This window comes from Salarias fasciatus, chromosome 22, assembly GCF_902148845.1.
Source record: "Salarias fasciatus chromosome 22, fSalaFa1.1, whole genome shotgun sequence".
Classification (NCBI taxonomy): domain Eukaryota; kingdom Metazoa; phylum Chordata; class Actinopteri; order Blenniiformes; family Blenniidae; genus Salarias; species Salarias fasciatus.
Window position 1 is genome coordinate 14,543,161 of NC_043765.1, and position 17,863 is coordinate 14,561,023.

Consider the following 17,863-nt stretch of genomic DNA (forward strand, 5'->3'; position numbering starts at 1 on the left):
GGATGTAGTGCCAGTGAGCACTGTCTCATAGTACAATTCCAAATATTTCTGCAATTTTCTCCCACACTCTAGATACGTGTGTATTAAGTGAGTTGGTGTGTCAGACTGGCGAGCTGTATAGAGTGTACGGTACCTTGCTTTTCATCATGGCAGTCGGGATCATTTCTAGCCTCTTGTGACCTTAAGTATGATGAAGAAGTTACAGAAAATGGATGGATATTTTAGAGAGAAGAAGAAGGGGTTTTCTGATCACAACTAGTACAGTAAGTTTGTTGTCTGCTTTCAATCCATCCCTCAGGAGCAGTGAGGAGCCACTGTGAGTGAAAGGCCTTGCTCACTGACAGGAGGATTCAAACCTCTGAACGTAAAGTTGCTCCTCTAAACTCTAGGCCATAACTGCACCTTTTTAGTCTTGTACAGTACAAAATGCACCCTCCAGCAGACTGACCTACCTCTGTAACACCTCTTTTTTTGCCATGTGCAAGCAGGTTCTACCCAGTGCCCCCATGTAGGTCTGTTCCTCTCTGCAACCGCTTCTCCCTTCATGCCGTAAAGGTCCTAAACTCCGTCAGGGCTCTGCGTCCGGTAATTTGCATCACTCACAATTTATTGGAATTTACTGAAATTGGAGGCATGCATACACGTTACAGAATGACAAAAATGTGAATTGTTTAATCTTTTTAACTGTATTTGTAGCTATTGCTGCTGTAGTTTTCAGGGGTTTTTTTTATTGAATTCATGGAAAAGCATTGAAACCTAATCACTTAAGCAAGATCCCCCTGATCCCTGTTATCCCTGTGTCATCAAAGATTCATGAAAAATATGAGTGTTTTCCCTGTGTTTTTTCTTTTTCACTCTCTGTCAAATGCCAGTCATACTAGGAAGGTTTAGGGTTAAGATTACCCACATGTCATGCTACTTGAAAATCAATATTTGCACAGGAAATTGTCAATTCACTCAGACATTGTTTGCGTGCATGTGTGTGTGCATGCACACACAGGTGTGTGTGCCTGTGTTCATAGCAGTTTCATTTTTTTCTGAACATGGCCCTGAATTCATCTCTAACTGTGGCCCAGCATTGACAAAAACATTTTTTACAAGATAACTGTATGTGGTAGATTTGTGAAAAAAACAAAGAAATTAAGAAACCATGATAGAATGAGTGATGGTGCTGTCCTCATTGTTAAAAGACAAGGTTGTGGCACCAAGGGGGAATAAAATACATAATGAATAATCAAGAACACCAAACAGGCTGTATAAAATGAAGGTTAATTAAAACAGTTTTACGTAGACTTAATCACAGCAATTTGTGGGGTCAGATAAGTCAAGTTTATCTGCAGAGAGCGTTTTTTTTTAAAAAAACACCTCCATCAGAAAGTGCTTTCAGCAGACAAAGGAGAAGCCAACGTGCGCGCACACACACACACACACACACACACGCCCAGTCTTGTATTTCTATCCTTGTGGGGACCTTCCATTGACTCCCATTCATGTCTAGCCCCTAACCCTGACCCTTACCCTAACCCTAACCCACACCACAACAAAGCCTAACCCTAAAGAAATGTTTTTGCACTTTTACTTTTTTCAGTAACAACAACATGGTCAAGAAAACACTGTTTCTCCTACTTAGGACCAGAAAAAGGTCCCCACAAGGCACGTCGTTCCACGTTTTGCTATCCTTGTGGGGACATTTGGCCCCAACAAGGATAGAAATACGAGAACACACACACACACACACACACACACACACACACACACACACACCAATAACTAAATCAGAGCAGCAAAATGGTCTGTGTGATAATATCTACGTAGGGGAAAACATTAAATAACATTGCAGATGGAAATGTGTGCACTGGTGTGTGTGTGTGTGTGTGTGTGTGTGTGTGTGTGTGTGTGTGTGTGTGTGTGTGTGTGTGTGTGTGTGTGTCTCTGATGTTGGGGAGGGTTAACACAAAGCGGGAATAATGACCGTCATTGCTATTACCATCATCATCACAGGCATGGCATTTCAAGAGCGCCATTATCATCATTATTACAGCTAATATTACTGATGATGAGGCTTTCATGGCCTCTCGTTGGCCCTGACTTAGGTATTGTCATGGAAACAGATGACAGAAAAGAGCATAGCTTTATTAAATTACTCTATGAAGCTATTTTGACCAAATAGGGCTTGATTGTTGCACGGTCTTAGTGGAGCACAGGAGCTGCAATGTGGAAAGTCCTGAGGTGAGACATATGAGAGTCAGGGGCAGAGAGGAAGAAGCAGAAACAGATGAAAATAGCAGTTTATAGAAGAAAAAGAGACGGAGGAGAGAGAAAACACTGGCAGCACTGAGAGACATGTGATCGTAGAGAGTCATGGATCCACTGGTACAGAGAGTCCTGCTGATCAGCACAGAGGAATACTGTGTAATGGTCAGAAACAATGACATTAATTCATCAACAGACACAATAATATCAGAGAAAGTCGTGCTAAGTCTTTAACACCAGTGCAGGCAGTGTGCGTCAGAACCATTGATCAAATCTTTAATAGATCTTTTACAGCATGCCCAAAATAGTTCGTTGATAAATGAACTTCATCGCTTTTTTTTTTTTCGCTTGTCTGCTTTTTTCCAGGGTTTTCTGATATGCTGAATTGAACAAAAATCTGAATCAATTTCTCTACATAGCTAACCCATTTAAATAGTAAAAGTCATTCTGCTTTATGCTACTTAAGATAAAGAGAATCATCTTTTAAGTAGTTAGATCACAGAGAAAGCCTCCAGCTGTCTCGGGCCACATGCTCACACAGATGTTGTCATATGGGATAATTCACCGGTTTATACTCTTGATTTATTTAATGAAGAAGTAATAAAAATCAACACAACGCACTCTTAGCTGCTCTGGTGCAGCAGCGGGAACTCTTGCCTCACAACGGGTATATATGGTTCAAGTCCAGGCTTGAAAACCTTTCTGTGTAGAGTTTACATGTTCTCCCTGTGCAGATGTAGATTTTTTTTTAAATACTGTGGTTTTCTCCCACAGTACAAAAAGAAACATTTGAGGCCAACTGGTGACTCTCCTTTTGCTTATAGTCCGATGGGATCGGCTCCAGCTACCTATGGTTGGATGAAGTCGTATGGAAGATAAATGGACTGACAGATAAAAATAATAATAAAATGATAATTAAGTGTAAAGTCAAAGCTTTGTGAGAAACTTTTAAAGTTTTTTTATTGTTATTATTAGCTCCATTGTGATTTGAGATATTAAAAAATCCATGCAGTAGCAACACTGTATATAAAATACAGCATGTTACGAAGCAAATTTGTATTATAATGACCATGGTAAAACTTGTTAGAGCGGAAAAAAAAAAACTTTAAAAGTAGAAGCAGGCATTAAGCCATATTCATTGGGAACATTTTAGATGTCTTTTCATTTCATAACTCCTTCATTGTTTCACTTATTAACCCATTAAGCACAATATGCTTTGTATTAATAATCATTGTATTCTAATTATTATACTAAATGCTCAAAAGAATCTACTGAAAAGTGTCATCATGTTCATGTTGTGTGTTATGTATATAAATTCACTTCCTAATAAACATTTAATTTAAGCCAAGGACAAGAATATTCCATATGAAGAGACAGACAAACATCAACAGTGAGATTCATGAGAGAGAGCATCAAACCACTAAGAACTGTTGAACATAGAAAAAGGTCAAAATAATTGTGATGTAGATCAATTAAAAAAAAAAAAAATCAGACTGGCAGTGCCACTTTCTACAAGGCAATTCTGGTATGAACATCTCCCAATAATGTCCATCAGTCAACCAACAATTGATATCAACAGGTAATTTGAGGCCCATTGTATTGATTCCCATTCTTCCGGACGTAGTTTGAGACACTGTGTACAAATGGTGTGTGAACACAGTAGAGTCTGTCTCAAGTGCATTTTGGACCCTCATTTCACAGGTTAACTACCTAAACTAAATAAATATCCTGCAAGCTGAGGCCTAAAGAGTGTCACTTCCTCTTATCACAGTGTCAAATGGCACACATGTAATAACAGAGCAGTTCCACCTTACGGATTCGTACTGGAACAACATTTAACTGTCACTGATATGCATTTGGAGCAGTTTTGCGGCATGTAACAGGATAAAATATATTATGCGGGTCGTCCATATACACTGGGTGCATGTGGGCTAGATGTAGCTCTCCTGTTCTTCCTTCATAGGAAGAAAGGTTTGAGTACCGACATTTACTTCTTTCAAAACTGTTATCTCACTGGCTTCATTCCTCCCGGTTGGCTCCTCTCTTCGCTCGGTTTCAGTTTTTCCATCGCCTTCCTCTTTCATTTCCGCCGTCATGTCTGCCTGCGAGGGCTTCGTGCAGCCAAGCTGGTTGCGGCAGCGTTTTGGGCTCTGGCTGTACTCTTGGCTTCGTCCGTGGTGCTGGCTGTTGAAGAAGCTGCGGATGGTGTGTTTGGGCAGGCCCAGCTGAGCGGAGAGGGTGTGGACTGCCTCCTCGTCTGGGTTGAGGCCTACGTCTTGGATGAAGCTCTGCAGGATTACCAGGGCGTCGCTGGACACGCTGAGCCCTTCAGCTTGGCCCTCATCCTGACTTCCTGTGTCGTTAATATCCGCCTTTGAACAAACTCCGCTCCTACCAAAGTCCTCGTTTTTCATGGTGGGCCACTTCACAGGCAGCTTCTCCTTGACCTTGCCCTTCTTGCTGTCTCCATTAATGTCACCCGCGCCTTCATTGCCCATGTTTCCATCCCAGACCTGCTCGGTGCCGTTATCTCTCATTCCCTCAGTGGAAACCCAGTCTGCTCTTCCACCTTCTACCCACTCCCTGCTATCCTCTTTCTCGCTGCTTCTGCCCTGCAGACGTACTCTCAAATGCCCCCAGTTGCCCCCGGCGTCTGACTCGGCTGGCGATGCAGCGCAGGGTTGCCGTGGAGACAGGTGAGGGCCTTTCTCGGGCTGCAGGGGTTGGTGGGGTTGAAGATGGTGTTGCTGTGGCACCGGGGAGTTGCGCTGGTACTGATGAGAGAAATTATACATTAGTGTTAAAAAAAAAAAAAACAAAAAAAAAAAACATGCCTCTGAATTTTTCATTTTCAACACAAGCTCATTTCCATAATGTTAACATGCATGTGATTGTGTTTCATTTTAATGGTTTCCCATTTTGTAAGTCAGCCTGTGCTGAAACATTTTAAATGACTTGTTTCCTTGTTTGTTTGCATGATGTCCCTTTTTCACTGTTCCCTTATTCTAAATGCATACACTGGAGGCAGGATAAGCTATATAATGGTTTGTAAACGACAGCATCCAAGGTTATTGTTCACAGAGCAGATCAGGGTTTGAGCTCGCTTATGTGGTCTTTCATCTTTTCTTGTAAAGTAATGCAGCGATGTGCCAGAGTACACTGTACACACAAATGATGATATACACACTTTCCCATATTAACTGTGAGTTTGTACAATTATCCACCCATTAATCAATGCACAAGCAATGAAAGTGAAAGAAAAATAACTAATCAGCTTCATGGATCACTGCTTAATGTGGTAATCATCTTTTTTCTGACATATTTGGCATTTTACTGTCATTACTCTGCTGCTCTTCCACTGAATGCCTCAGAGATTTATTGACATTTAGTGTGAATTCATTTCTGTTACATTTTCAGTCATGTTTGGATTAGGTTTCATACACTGCTTTATTTTTAAGGTCTCCTTAAGTCCCTATAATTTTTTGATGTCTATAGCTTTCAACAAAGACAGAAAATCTCTGTCCTCCAGATTCTTTTCTCTGAACCGCGCTCAGCGGGGTTCAAAACAGAGTCTGATAATCTTGTGTTTGTCTTCTTTTTGCATCCTCACCAGTGAATTGTCATTGCTGAGCAGCGTGAGCCTGTCCACGCAGTGCTGCTGCGAAGTCATGCTGCTGCTCTCCTGCTCGTAGATGGCGTCGCGTTCGGCCTGCGACAGGCTGAGGAAGCGGCGGATCATGCAAAGGTTCTCCCACAGGGTCCGGTTTTCTGGACTGGGGTCCTCCTTCCAGCGCAGCAGCTCACAGAGCCAGCCCTGCAGCAGGTACGCACACACAAGGCAAAGTTGTTCATGAAACGTTTTTAAAAAATTGGAGAAAGAGACAATACTTACACCATTGATTTATTCTTATTTATGTTTTTTTTTTTCTTTTTTTTCGGGGAGTTATCTATGAATTCTAGGCACATTTAAAGAACCTCTAAACTGGTCGCTGTTTCACTGTCAGCATATAAACGTTTTACTGGCTAATCCGAAGCTCATCGTCAGATTTTGTTATTAGTTTGCGCTGTTCGTGCGTCATGAGGGAGAAAACTTCTGAGAGGCAGATAGAGAGGAAGCCAAGCTAGTTTCAAATTTATGAACTGGAGCATGATTGCGTTTTCAAGCAGGGCGATACGCTCACACACAAACACACACGTATGCGGCTCGTGCACACCTGGCTGTAGCCCAACTCCAGCACACAATGCCATCCAGATGCACAGTGCAGATAGAAGGGAAAGATCCAACATGGTTCTGCCTGCCAAACACCCGGGTAATACAGGGGGGGGTGTGGGGGAGTGGAGAGCGAGCGAGCGAGCGAAAGAGAGAGAAGGGATGGAAAGGCATGGGTAAAGAGCGGCTGGAGGAAGTAAAGTAACAGCGGAGGCCAGTGAAGAGATAGAAAAAGGACCTCAGGGGTGTTGGACCACCTGTCTGTACTGGCATGACCGTTGAATGACCTCTAAACATCTTGATAATGAGGAGAGAGAAAGAGAGAGACAGAGAAAGAGAGAGAGAGAGAGATGTTGCAAGTGGAAACAAAAAGAAAGAAGGTAAAAATTGGAGCAATGCTAAAGAGGGAGAGAAAATGAGACAGCTAAAATCCCTCCATTCCATGAAGGGAAATTATCCTCAAAACAAAAGGCAATAACAAGCTTATGGGGCCGCCATAAAAATGAGAACAATAAACACTCAAATCATGCTTGTGTGTGTATTTGTGTTGGTGCCACTGTGTGTCTATGCGCGCCTGTGCTCGTACAGTATGTCTGTGTGCACAAGTTCACTGTGCATGTGCGCATGTGTGTATGGCAACTATTAAAGCGATAATTTAGGACACAATAGCAGTCTGATGCACTGATGATAGTTCTCTGCAGAGTACAGCTGCTGGTTGATTATCTGGGCTTTCCTCCACACACTAACCATCCCCGCTTCAAACGAGGAGGTGGAATTATCATGAATGCTAAATTTGAGCATCTGATGAAGCAATAGACATGACCGGGTTGCAGTGTGTGTGTATGTGTGTGTGCAAAGTACCTGACTTTTTGAGGCTGCAACTTTTGCAAACAGAGCTTGAGACACCTTGGCTCTCTTCATTTCATGCTGAATCTCCTCATAGATGGAAGCGCTGACATTGAGAACACAGCTCTCAGTCTTGAAGGCTCTGTCTGCTGTAACCGGGGACAGCCTTGCCTAAAGAGACACAAGATGATAAAAGGAGGTTTGACTTCAGTGTAAACAAGATTACTGGGAAATGGATGAATTTACAAATGACTGCAGGGACGACAAAAGTGTCCAGACTTTGTGAAGCCAGTGATGGATTGTTATATTTCACATTAAGACAGCCTGCATTTCAAAACTCTATGAAATGGAAAATACCCATTCCCGGTTTTTATCTTGTGTCGATGGGCCATTTGCACATTTATCTTTTGATCTGAGCCAAATAATTATCAGAAATAATAATATTTGAGTATTTTCACATGAAATTCTCTCCTTTTGTTTCCTTGTAAAACAGTGTCAGATGTCTGATGGCTCAATCAGCTCTCCAGGGCATTTCCCTAATTCTCCATTAAATAGAAATGCATACACAGCTTCACAGCTGTCTTCTTTTCACCCACAACAGAACCAGCTTCCAGTATAAGTTTGAACTAGCGTGTGTGCAGCACAGAGTGTGATTACTTTCCAAAATATTGTCAATTCAATGCTGGACACACCCTATTTATTTAAGTCTTTTTTGAAATTAAAAATACAGGAATATTCACCATCCATCAGCATGAAGACATTGTTTCACAGTTGCACACTGTTTATGTCGGTGGATGGATGAAATATTACAGCCACAAAATGAAAATATTGATTCTGAGGTGCAGGTTCTAAACTGTACTAAAATACAGAACTGAAATTGAAATGTTTGTCTTTGTTGCTACGTGATGCGATTTTTTGAGGCATGTGACAACTGTTCTGAGATGTGGATACACATTAAAGCCATGTTAGTTTGCATGGATACACCAGCTTAATCATGAGTTATAACACAGTCCATGATTCAAACCAGAATCTCTAGCTAACTCTATTTTGGAAGAAACTTTATTTTTGAAACAATACGCTGGCACTCAACCATTGTATTAATCACATTCTGCACCTTCAGCTTTGAAGCTGTCAAATTTAATTAAACATCAGGAAAAATAAATACTTCGGGGAAGTACAGAACCTGAAATTTCTATTTAAGCTCAATAACCTGATAGATAAACTGCTTGTACAGTGAAATCATTTCGAACATTCAGACGTTTTGCGTCTTTCCCTGACTGACCTGTGTGGATCTCGGTGGTGTGTTGTTGCAGCTCGGTGTGAAGCCAGTCAGACTCCTCTCCTTCTCCTCCTGGTAGATGCGCTCCCGCTCGGCCTCGGGGAGCTGCAGGAAGCTGTGCATGGCCCGCAAGTTGACGAGCAGTGATTGAGAAGCGTGCTTCGGATCCTCCTCCTTCCTCAGGATCTCTGAGAGCAAACCCTGGTTGCCGCGCACAAACATGCAAAATCTCATGATCACAGGTAAGTCTAAATAAGCATCATGCAGTTTTAAATAAGGTGAAATAATAAATAATTATTTACGGAAACATACAGTCTCTCAAGAGTCAGAAACATACAAAGAATGGATCCGACATTGAATTTTGTATTTTTCTGTAATCCCTGACTGAAGATCATATGAATCAAATGCAGTTTTTGAGGGAATTTGAAGAAAGTCCTAAATATCAAACTGGATCCTGTTCTGAAAGGCATCAAGGAGGAGTTAAGCTTGCCTATAGAGCTAGAATTATTCTGGGTGTATCTCTCTAGATAGAGGAAAGCCTTCAAACACCACATGCAAATTACTGGGCTTATTCCCTATAAAGAAATCAGATTTTATGCATGCAGAAAAATGGCATACAAGGCAACAGTGTTCTTATTCAAATCATGGACCATTGTTGGATCCACCCAGTAACAACGCCTTCCAAATAGATGGAGGCTTTATGCGAGCCGTCAAATGACAAATGTTTCCCTCACTTCTAGATGACGCTTTGGCATTTTGCCCAACTTTGTATGGCGGAGCACCAGAGCACCTTAGCCTTAGCAGCGGGGGAAACATGGGGGTGGATAATAACTAACTCTGCTTATTGTGATGAAAATGATTATGATGGTAATAATAATAATAACAACGGGCTTAGCCTGTCCTTTGAGCCCCATTTCTGTGGGAGCAGTAGTGAATGTGAGATGATGGACACAGATAAAGTTGCGTTTTAGTGTCAGTAAGAGATGCTGGTATGGAGATACGAACGTAAAATGAGGGGGAACCCATAGACGAAGGCAGATGAGAATAAGATGGATACGAGTTTGAGACTGAGTTATAATGTAGGAGCCGCCAGAGTGAAAGGTGGCAAGATGGAAGGACAGTGAGGAACAGCAAGAGGTAGAGAGGGAGACAGCATTTCTCCAAGGGGTTGTGATTAGTTGGCCCAGCAGCTGCTTTAGTGCTGGCACCAGTTTGGTGGTGCAGAGAGCTGGCACAAACACACACATACACATACATACACACGTGTGCGGGGGGGAAGGGGGGGGGGGGCACTGCGGCAAAGGCCATGCTAATGTGCCAACCTCCAAATACGCACGTTTACAGGCAGTTTCAAACACCTTGTTTCGCCCCGGTCCGTCTTGCAGTCGTACCTGGGTCCTGTTGAAGGCCACCCGTGCGAAGATGGCTTGGGAGATGCCCGCCCGCTTCAGCTCCTCCCTCACGCAGTGGTAGATGTCGTTCGGCACGTCCGTTTGTCCCACAGACGAGACGGCGGATGCGGGACTCTGCAGCCCGGCCGCAGAGCCTCCCCCCGGGCCGCACTGCGCCTGCTGCGGGGCTTGGGATTCAGACGCTTTAGGGAAGACCTTGGCAGGAGATCTCCCTGCAGGGGGGTGGTTGAGATACTGCTGTGGGGACGACGGGAGACCCTGCCCAGCTAGCATGCGGCTAACAGCATATTGCTGGTTGAGGAACTGTGCCATGACGAGCTGCTGGTTGACCATCTGGGAGCTGAGAGGCTGTGTCACCAGGCCAGGGGGGCGCAGGCCGATGGGTGGGCGACTACATAAGTTAGCTACGGCTCCATGCGGGAACAGCAGGGCCGAGCTTTGATCAGCCGAGCTCGCTGTGACGGGCTGCTGGGTGACGGGAATATGTGTGGACTGGTTGGAAAAGTTGTCAATCTCTGAAAGAGAAGGACAGCAAAGACAATTATGAAGACCTGAAATTCTAAAGACTTATCATGTTATCATGTTGAATCATCCAGTTTCCATCCGTGCGATGGGAAAAACGGCACAAAACCTCTGATTGTACAGTCGATGTTCTCATATGCGATTGTAATCTCTTACCTTTGAAGCATTTGGACTTTTTGAAGTGTTTGTACCATCGACCAAACTCGTGACACTTGGCAGCTGAGACATTTGCATAGTAAGTGCTATTTACAATAGACGATATCATACTCTGAAACAGAGGGGAAAAGACAATAGAAATTCATTACATTTTCCAAGCTGCTGCTATGGGCGGCCTGGGTGTCTCAGCTGTTCACACATCTGATATTAATGAACTCAGATCTGTGTTATTAAAAAGACCCCCAGGTAAATAGGATAATAAAGACAGATGAGTGTGTCAGTGTGTGTGTGTGTGTGTGTCCGTGTGTGTAGTCAAACAAAACACTAGAGGTCAACAGAGATTCTCTCTCTCTCGCTCTCTCTCTCTCTCTCTCTCTCTCTCTCTCTCTCTCTCTTGCTCTCTCTCTCTCCCTCCCTCTCTCTCGCACACACACACACAGACACACGTTTTTTCCCTGAAGACCATCCTGTGCAATCTTTACATCTGATTACACCTTTCATCTTCTCGTATTTATTTTAATCTGCTACTCACAAACAAGAGAGGGGGGTTAAGGGAGTGATAGGAAAGAGAGAGAGGTGGGGGAGGAACGATTGGTTTGTATCAGATCTTAACACTGCAAAGAAGGAAGGAATTTTAAGTAAAGAGATAGTGAGAAGCTTCTTTTTTTTATCAAACTGTAGATGTCCTATGTACCCTCCAGCTAAATAACAGATAGACTAAGTTGATAATTATGAATATTCATAAAGAGGCCTTCCCCAAACACTGCATGATTAATGTAAATTATTTCTGCAGTTGTGTCTATATTTGCTTAATTAAGCACACAAGAATTGAGGACGATCTTAAATCCAGATTTGGGTGTTATTGCTGAATCAGTCCGGAGTGCAGAAAAAAAAAAAGAAAACTAAATAGCAAAGAGTGAGAGTGATGGACAGATAACGTGAGTGAGGGTGAGACGGCTTGCGAAGCAGGCAGACAGGCTGCCAGTCGACGGAATCAAGATAGGCAGCGGCCCAGGCAGTGTGCCTTTTTAAGAGATAGGCATCTCTCTTTATCTGTTCCTCTCTCCCGCGCTCTGCCCCCGCACCTTATCTACTTCTGCATCTGGACTTCCTGCTTCACTATTGGACCACACGCTTGCTTTTTATCACGCGTCAAAGTAGACGCAGGCACACACACACACATAAAGGACACGCAAGGGCAAAGATGGAACAAAAATTCTGAATCCAATTTGTCCTCTCTTTTTGTTGGTGTTCAGTATGGCTGTGTGTGTTTGTGAAATACCTGAGACAGTGGACACTCCTTGGCCAGAGAGCTCTGGTTCATGTCCTTGAGCAGCTCCTTCAGAGCGTTTCTCACTGTGGAGTGGCTCCACTGCTCAGCTGGTAGGTCTTCTAGTTTGGGACAGCTGGACAATGAGGAAAATGAGCAAATTTGAACTGGAATCTTATAATACATGGTTATTTCTGTGGTTTCAAAAGCTTGAATGGCTTTGTATGATATTATGAAAGCTACATTTTCTGCAACTTCCTCTACAACACCAGTAAATTGTGATCAAAGGTCCAGTCGTGCTTTATGTATAGAATGAACTGAATTTTATGTGTAAAAGAAGATACAAACATTCTCCTATGTTCCAACTCAAATCAAGCCTGTTAAGACAAACCAGCTGTTAATATTAATAGTCATCCCGCAACTCAGAGTCCCTCCTGCCATAATCCAAAGCTTTGCCTAATTTAACATAAGCCACAAATAATGCATCTGTCCTTAAAAATTCAAGGTTCATGCATTTTGTACCCCACAACTGAGGTGGGGTCTACAACTGTAGTCTTCTTCCACATTACAGGCGACACAAAGAGAGAAATACAAAAATATATACACAAGTGATGTTCCTGTGCCTTACCAGGACAATGCTCTGACAGATAATCATTCCCTGCAGACTTACTGTAAACTCAGCCGTAACGAGATGTGAGAGGAAACTTGAAAGACTTCAAAGAATGTTATGATTATCTCAGGTCTATCTCTCTTTAAAACAATAAATAGTTTTAACACGGAAATCATTTTGAAATGTCACATGAGCAGTTAATTGAGTAAACTGTGGTAGGATTTAACTCAACCACTAACTTTGGGGGTCCTGGGTGTTTGCATGCTGTTTCATTATCACACATTTGTGACTCACGGGGACATTTGAACAGACTGGAGCTATGATTAGCGCTCACAATAACACCTGTGTTTCTATAAATCCGACTGTTGTCTGAAAAGAGTCGTTCATTAAATTTCCCCGCCTTCAGTTCAAGAGTGTTTACTCTTTTGACTTCACTCAGGAAGCTAGAGAACGGGCTATCAGGGTTACTGATCGCGGGAGCACTTTCTCTCTACCTGTGCAGCTGTATTTTAAGAGTGATGACATGGTGAACATCCTGCAGCATGTCAGCCACTGTTGCGTCCGGAGCATCCGTTACGCAGGAAAGAGGCACCGGGTTCCACCTGCCCACCTGAATCAGGCCTGGAAAAGATGAGCGTAAGTGAAGACGGGGGGGATGCTTAAAGATGTACCTGTGTGCTCAGATGCGTGAGGAATGTACCTTTAGCTTGTGCAGCAGAGCTGTGTGAGTACCCCAGCGTCAGCAGGGCCATCTCTATTAGCTGGTTAAACAGCAGGTCTCTCTTTACCAAAACAAACTCAGCATGCTCTTCCCTCCTCTCTCCCTCCAGAGGGATTTCCTTGTGCTCCACAACACAGAACACTGGCAGCAGGCTCCCTGCAGACACAAATAATTCATACAGTGTGAGACTGTTGTGAGACCTGGGAATGGAGTCACAGGTGGCTCCCCATCCTAGAAAGTGATGATTATTTCATTATCATGTCATATGCGATGTTGCTGTTGCACTGAATGAAGCTTGCAGTTGTCATAACTATATAGTCATATCTGACCCGAGTCTAATCAGAAGCGCAAGTGTGTGCTTTATCTGATTTATTGTGCTGGAAACATAAGCACTCGATCTGATCGAGGATATCTAGACTGCAACTGAAGCGATCTTTCAGAAATCAAAATAACATTTGAGTTTTTCTCCATATTCTTTTATCAAAGCCACGTACCTCTGCCGTGCCTCACTACAGTGGGTTTCTGAGCCAGGCAGGGGGTTTTACCCACAGGACTCCCCTGCCTGCTCCGCTCCTGGTTCGAAGGTCCCATCTCGAGTTGCTCCAGCCGAGCCAGCTTGGCGGGAGGCGGCCGAGGGTCTACAACAAGGTCACCGCCCTCAGCATTCTTGATTCCATTACACAGCAGATCCATCTGGGGTCTCACACTGAGCCACACAGAGAAAGTTTATTAAGCATTTAAAAAAGTGCATGGAGTAATCGAACAGAAATAATTTATATCATCTTGATTAAGCAGGCATCACTTCATAAGTATATCAAACAAACAAAGATATCTATTATTAAGAGTTATCTGTGTGGTGTCCCCCTAGTGATCTGATAGTGTGGTAAAGTAATGAAAACAGAAAGGGAATGTTTTCAGGGTTTTGGTTAGATGCAAACCATTTTTGTCCCATAAAAACTCTAAATATCAAAACTAATGTCTTTAATGTATAATACAGGGTATTATTTACGGAGTCTGAATAGAGAAGGATACCAATACTGGCACTGTCAAAGTACTGGCACCAGTCAATAAATGTCAGTTACATGTAGGTGTGTATGATTTATGGGCTCCACAAATTATGGAAGATTGTTATATTAATACTGGTTAAACTCATTTTATATTCATGGTTGTTTACCAGACCTTTAAAAAAAGTTGCCTTCAATACATTTGCATTGTTTGGTTTTAAAATGTGTTTCTCAATAAAACACATATTCGTTATACTTCTATATAGTATATTATCCCTTTTTTCATGGTTCATCTATTAAGGGTCTCTCAGCTCACTGTGGGCGAAAGAGTTCAGAGTCAAGTCTAACATGAAGCAAATGTTTTTTGGGGTACAGGAGGAAACGGGAGAACATCCAAACTGCACAGAAAGCCACTTCAGCCTAGGAACGCAAAGATTCTCCTTAAATCGCACCCTGCCGCAAGTAAAGAGATAATAATCCAGCTTGTAATGTGAAGATAAGGAAAGTCAGGCATTCCACCAAATTATTGCCTTACTTAGACATTAAAATACATTCATTTTTCATAGTTTGTCTGATTTGCTTGTGAAACCGCATTGGTCAATATGAGAGGACACATTTGATCCTCTCCCTATATAAGCGTAAGAGGGTTATGTGCACCAGAGGAAGGGGATATCCCCCATCCCCCAGCTAATAGCACCCCGCATGTTGTTTTTCTGTCTACTCTATTTTGTTTCTGAAGAATATGACAATTTAAAAGTAACTTCTGCAGTGTTGCCTCCAGACTGCATTAAGCTCATTAATGTATTAACCGAACAGAGTGATATAACCCAATGCCTGGTGTGTGGCAGGAGACTGTGGAACACATTTACTTGTCTGTTGAGTATAGAGTCAACTGTGACAAAAAGCTACAAATGCACTCAGATCTGCAGGAGATCCGTATCAGTGTTGGGAATGACCTTCACGCAGACGCAGACATTCGGATAACCCTGTAAATCCAGCGAAAAGTCCGGTGCGCGTCACAGTGCTGCTCCCCATAATAAAGCTGCCATCCTCTCCGTGCGCGCGCCGCTGCCAGCCACAGCCGTTCACTTCATCCCCAGCCTGTAAACGAGCGCTAATTGTCCCACGTCCGATCCCGCTGAAGTTTGATCGAGGTGAAATCAACCTGTTCCAGTCGGCACGGCGAGCATGCCCCGACCCCGCTCCCTCATTCACCGGCAGCCCGGTCCTGCAGACGGCGGCTGCATCCCCGCGTCTCTCCCATGGATCTCCAGGAATCAGATCCGTGTCTCCCCGGCTCGTGTTTCCAGCTGCACGCTCCGATGCGCCCCTCTCACTCAGAGTAATCGCTCCTTTGTACCATCGAGATCTTCTCGTGTTTACTGTCCGGGTAGTTTGATCGCTGTCCTCTCCTCTCCTCTCCTCTTCTCCGACACTGCCGCGTTTCTCCGTGCAGCGGCGGCGGCGGGGAGGGGGGGTGAAAAAAAATTGGCCCTAGCACAAGTTGAGAGCGACCTCCCATCCAGAAGAGCACCGGCACGCGCGCTGTTTGTGTGGATCAGACTGTTCAGAGAACAATGCACAGCGTGCAGCTCCGAGAGTGCATTTCCGATCATGCATCAGGCTCCAGCGCTGACTCCGGGATAGCAGTTGTTGGTTACACTTCAAAGCTCAGAGCGCACGAGGAGAGAGGGAGAGAGAGGGGAGAGAGAGAGAGACCCCCGCACACACACACACACACACACACACACACACACACACACACACACACACACCGTCTGAAAAATACACGCACCCAGCTGCATTAACATATGGTGTAATAATGAATTCACTAGCGCGCTCCGTAAATGTATTAAATGTGACAATTGCGCATAAATCTATTTATTATGTTCTCCCGCATGCTGTGCACGCACTTATTATTGTCTTTAGGGTCTTGGAGCTCTCCATGGTAACAAAGTGGAGCAGGAGAAGGTGGAAGTGGCTGACTGATATTAACTTTTGAACGATGATGCTGTATTGTGACATTGTAGACTCATTAATATGGATGCAATCGCAGTTTTTTTTTTTTTTTTTACTCTGTGCAGCCAAAATGTGCTGCAGGTCATATTAAATAAAAAAGCATATAGTGCTAGAATATGGTAGAAAAGCAATAATATAATACTGACTGCACAATATGATGCAGAAGCACTATACACTGCACTCTAATATAACACACTTTTAGTGACAAAACCTTGTAGAGAATAAAGTAACATTGCATAGTTGTCGAGAAAACTATAGTTTGTTTATATACAGCAATCCCATAGTACTATACATTTACATGCGGTCAAATATTTAAAGACATATTGATCCTGGAAATGATCTTTTGACTTTTAAAGCAGGATCACCGAAGACACATAAACTTTTAAAAATAAAAAAAGACATCAGGTGGAAACTGTCCCATTGTACCTCATAATGTAGAAAGAGCTGAGTCCGATCCAACTTGTCCTCTGTCCTGTTCGCAGAAGCCCTCAGCGGCAGCAGACCTTCTCCCACGCGGCCCACTGCGGACAAGATGCTCCTCACTCCTGAGGCGGAGATCCCTAAATGATGCCTGGAACCTCTGTGAAGGTATCACACAGCAGCCCGTGGTGTGTGTGTGTGTGTGTGTGTGTGTGTGTGTGTGTGTGCGTGTGTGTATGCGCGCTGCTTTTTTGCATGAGAGATGGAGAGGAAGAGTCAGAATCCCTCCAGTCTAGCAGATAAGATTCAAAGACTTGCCCTGTGAAATGTGACACCGGACTGGTTCCAGGTCTGACTTTAACACAGACATGCGGCCGATGTGGACGGGTGGAGGTTGTGCGAAAGAAATGTGTACGTTTGGGTGGAGGGAGTATGCTGTACTACTTTTGACTAATTAAACAAAGTGAATTAGCTATCTCCCCAGCCAGAACGAGTCATGGCTGGTTACACATCATTCATCGTGACTAATTCAGAGAGAGAGATGTCACTCAGCTGGGTGGAAATGTGTGTGTGCACCTGTGTGTTGCAACTTTACTGTTTAATGTGTAGATTTTTTTTTTTTTTTTTTAGTGTGATCTGGCACCATGTTGTATGTGTATGTATCTTTACGTTTCTACATGATCCCATTCCTCTCCCTCTGCCACCCTCGGCTCTATTTTATCACTGCCTTGGTATGTCGTCAATGGGGCTGGCATGCTAAATGATAATTAAGACCATTACACGCTCACAGAGCATGCTACCAGTGCAGCACACGGCTCCCTCAATCGGAGCCTCATCTCAGGGGACACCCTACTACTCACACAGTCGTGTATCTCTCCAAATTAGGTTAGATTTTCATTCCACCTCATTCGCCATGGATGTGATGTGGTTATTATAAACTCATGATATGGTTAGTGAACCTGCTGCCGTTAGATGGGTGGAGGCATGATGGTGGCATGCTAAAGGGGAAATGAATTGCCAACGCTCAGCACTGCACGTTTCTCCCCGATCTGATGTTTTGCACACAAGCGTCCGTGGACTGATACACGCCAGGCAATAGTCGCAGAGTGACTGACAACTGCATGCATGTGAGCATTTGTGC

The 17,863-nt window shown here is 43.6% G+C and overlaps 1 protein-coding gene across 1 annotated transcript; it reads right to left on the reverse strand.

Moving 5' to 3' along the window:
• Positions 1–3,435: 3,435 nt before the first annotated feature.
• On the reverse strand, positions 3,436–15,693 carry satb1a (SATB homeobox 1a). Its single transcript, XM_030082266.1, has 11 exons — positions 15,240–15,693; positions 13,774–13,985; positions 13,259–13,435; positions 13,053–13,179; positions 11,961–12,084; positions 10,679–10,790; positions 9,980–10,515; positions 8,592–8,789; positions 7,325–7,480; positions 5,864–6,067; positions 3,436–5,027 (listed from the first exon to the last, which is right to left on the reverse strand). Exons 2-11 carry the CDS (start codon positions 13,970–13,972, stop codon positions 4,185–4,187), a joined length of 2,676 nt encoding a protein of 891 aa, XP_029938126.1. The 5' UTR covers positions 13,973–13,985; positions 15,240–15,693; the 3' UTR covers positions 3,436–4,184.
• Positions 15,694–17,863: the final 2,170 nt, after the last annotated feature.

Excerpts from the sequence above, each read along its gene's own strand:
- satb1a (XM_030082266.1), bottom strand. The coding sequence starts at position 13,972 with ATGGATCTGCTGTGTAATGGAATCAAGAATGCTGAGGGCGGTGACCTT. Across the intron at positions 12,085-13,052 it reads CTTAAAATACAGCTGCACAG|CTGTCCCAAACTAGAAGACC; the intron begins GTAGAGAGAAAG and ends CTCATTGTCCAG. Across the intron at positions 10,791-11,960 it reads AGGAGTGTCCACTGTCTCAG|AGTATGATATCGTCTATTGT; the intron begins GTATTTCACAAA and ends CCTCTGTTTCAG.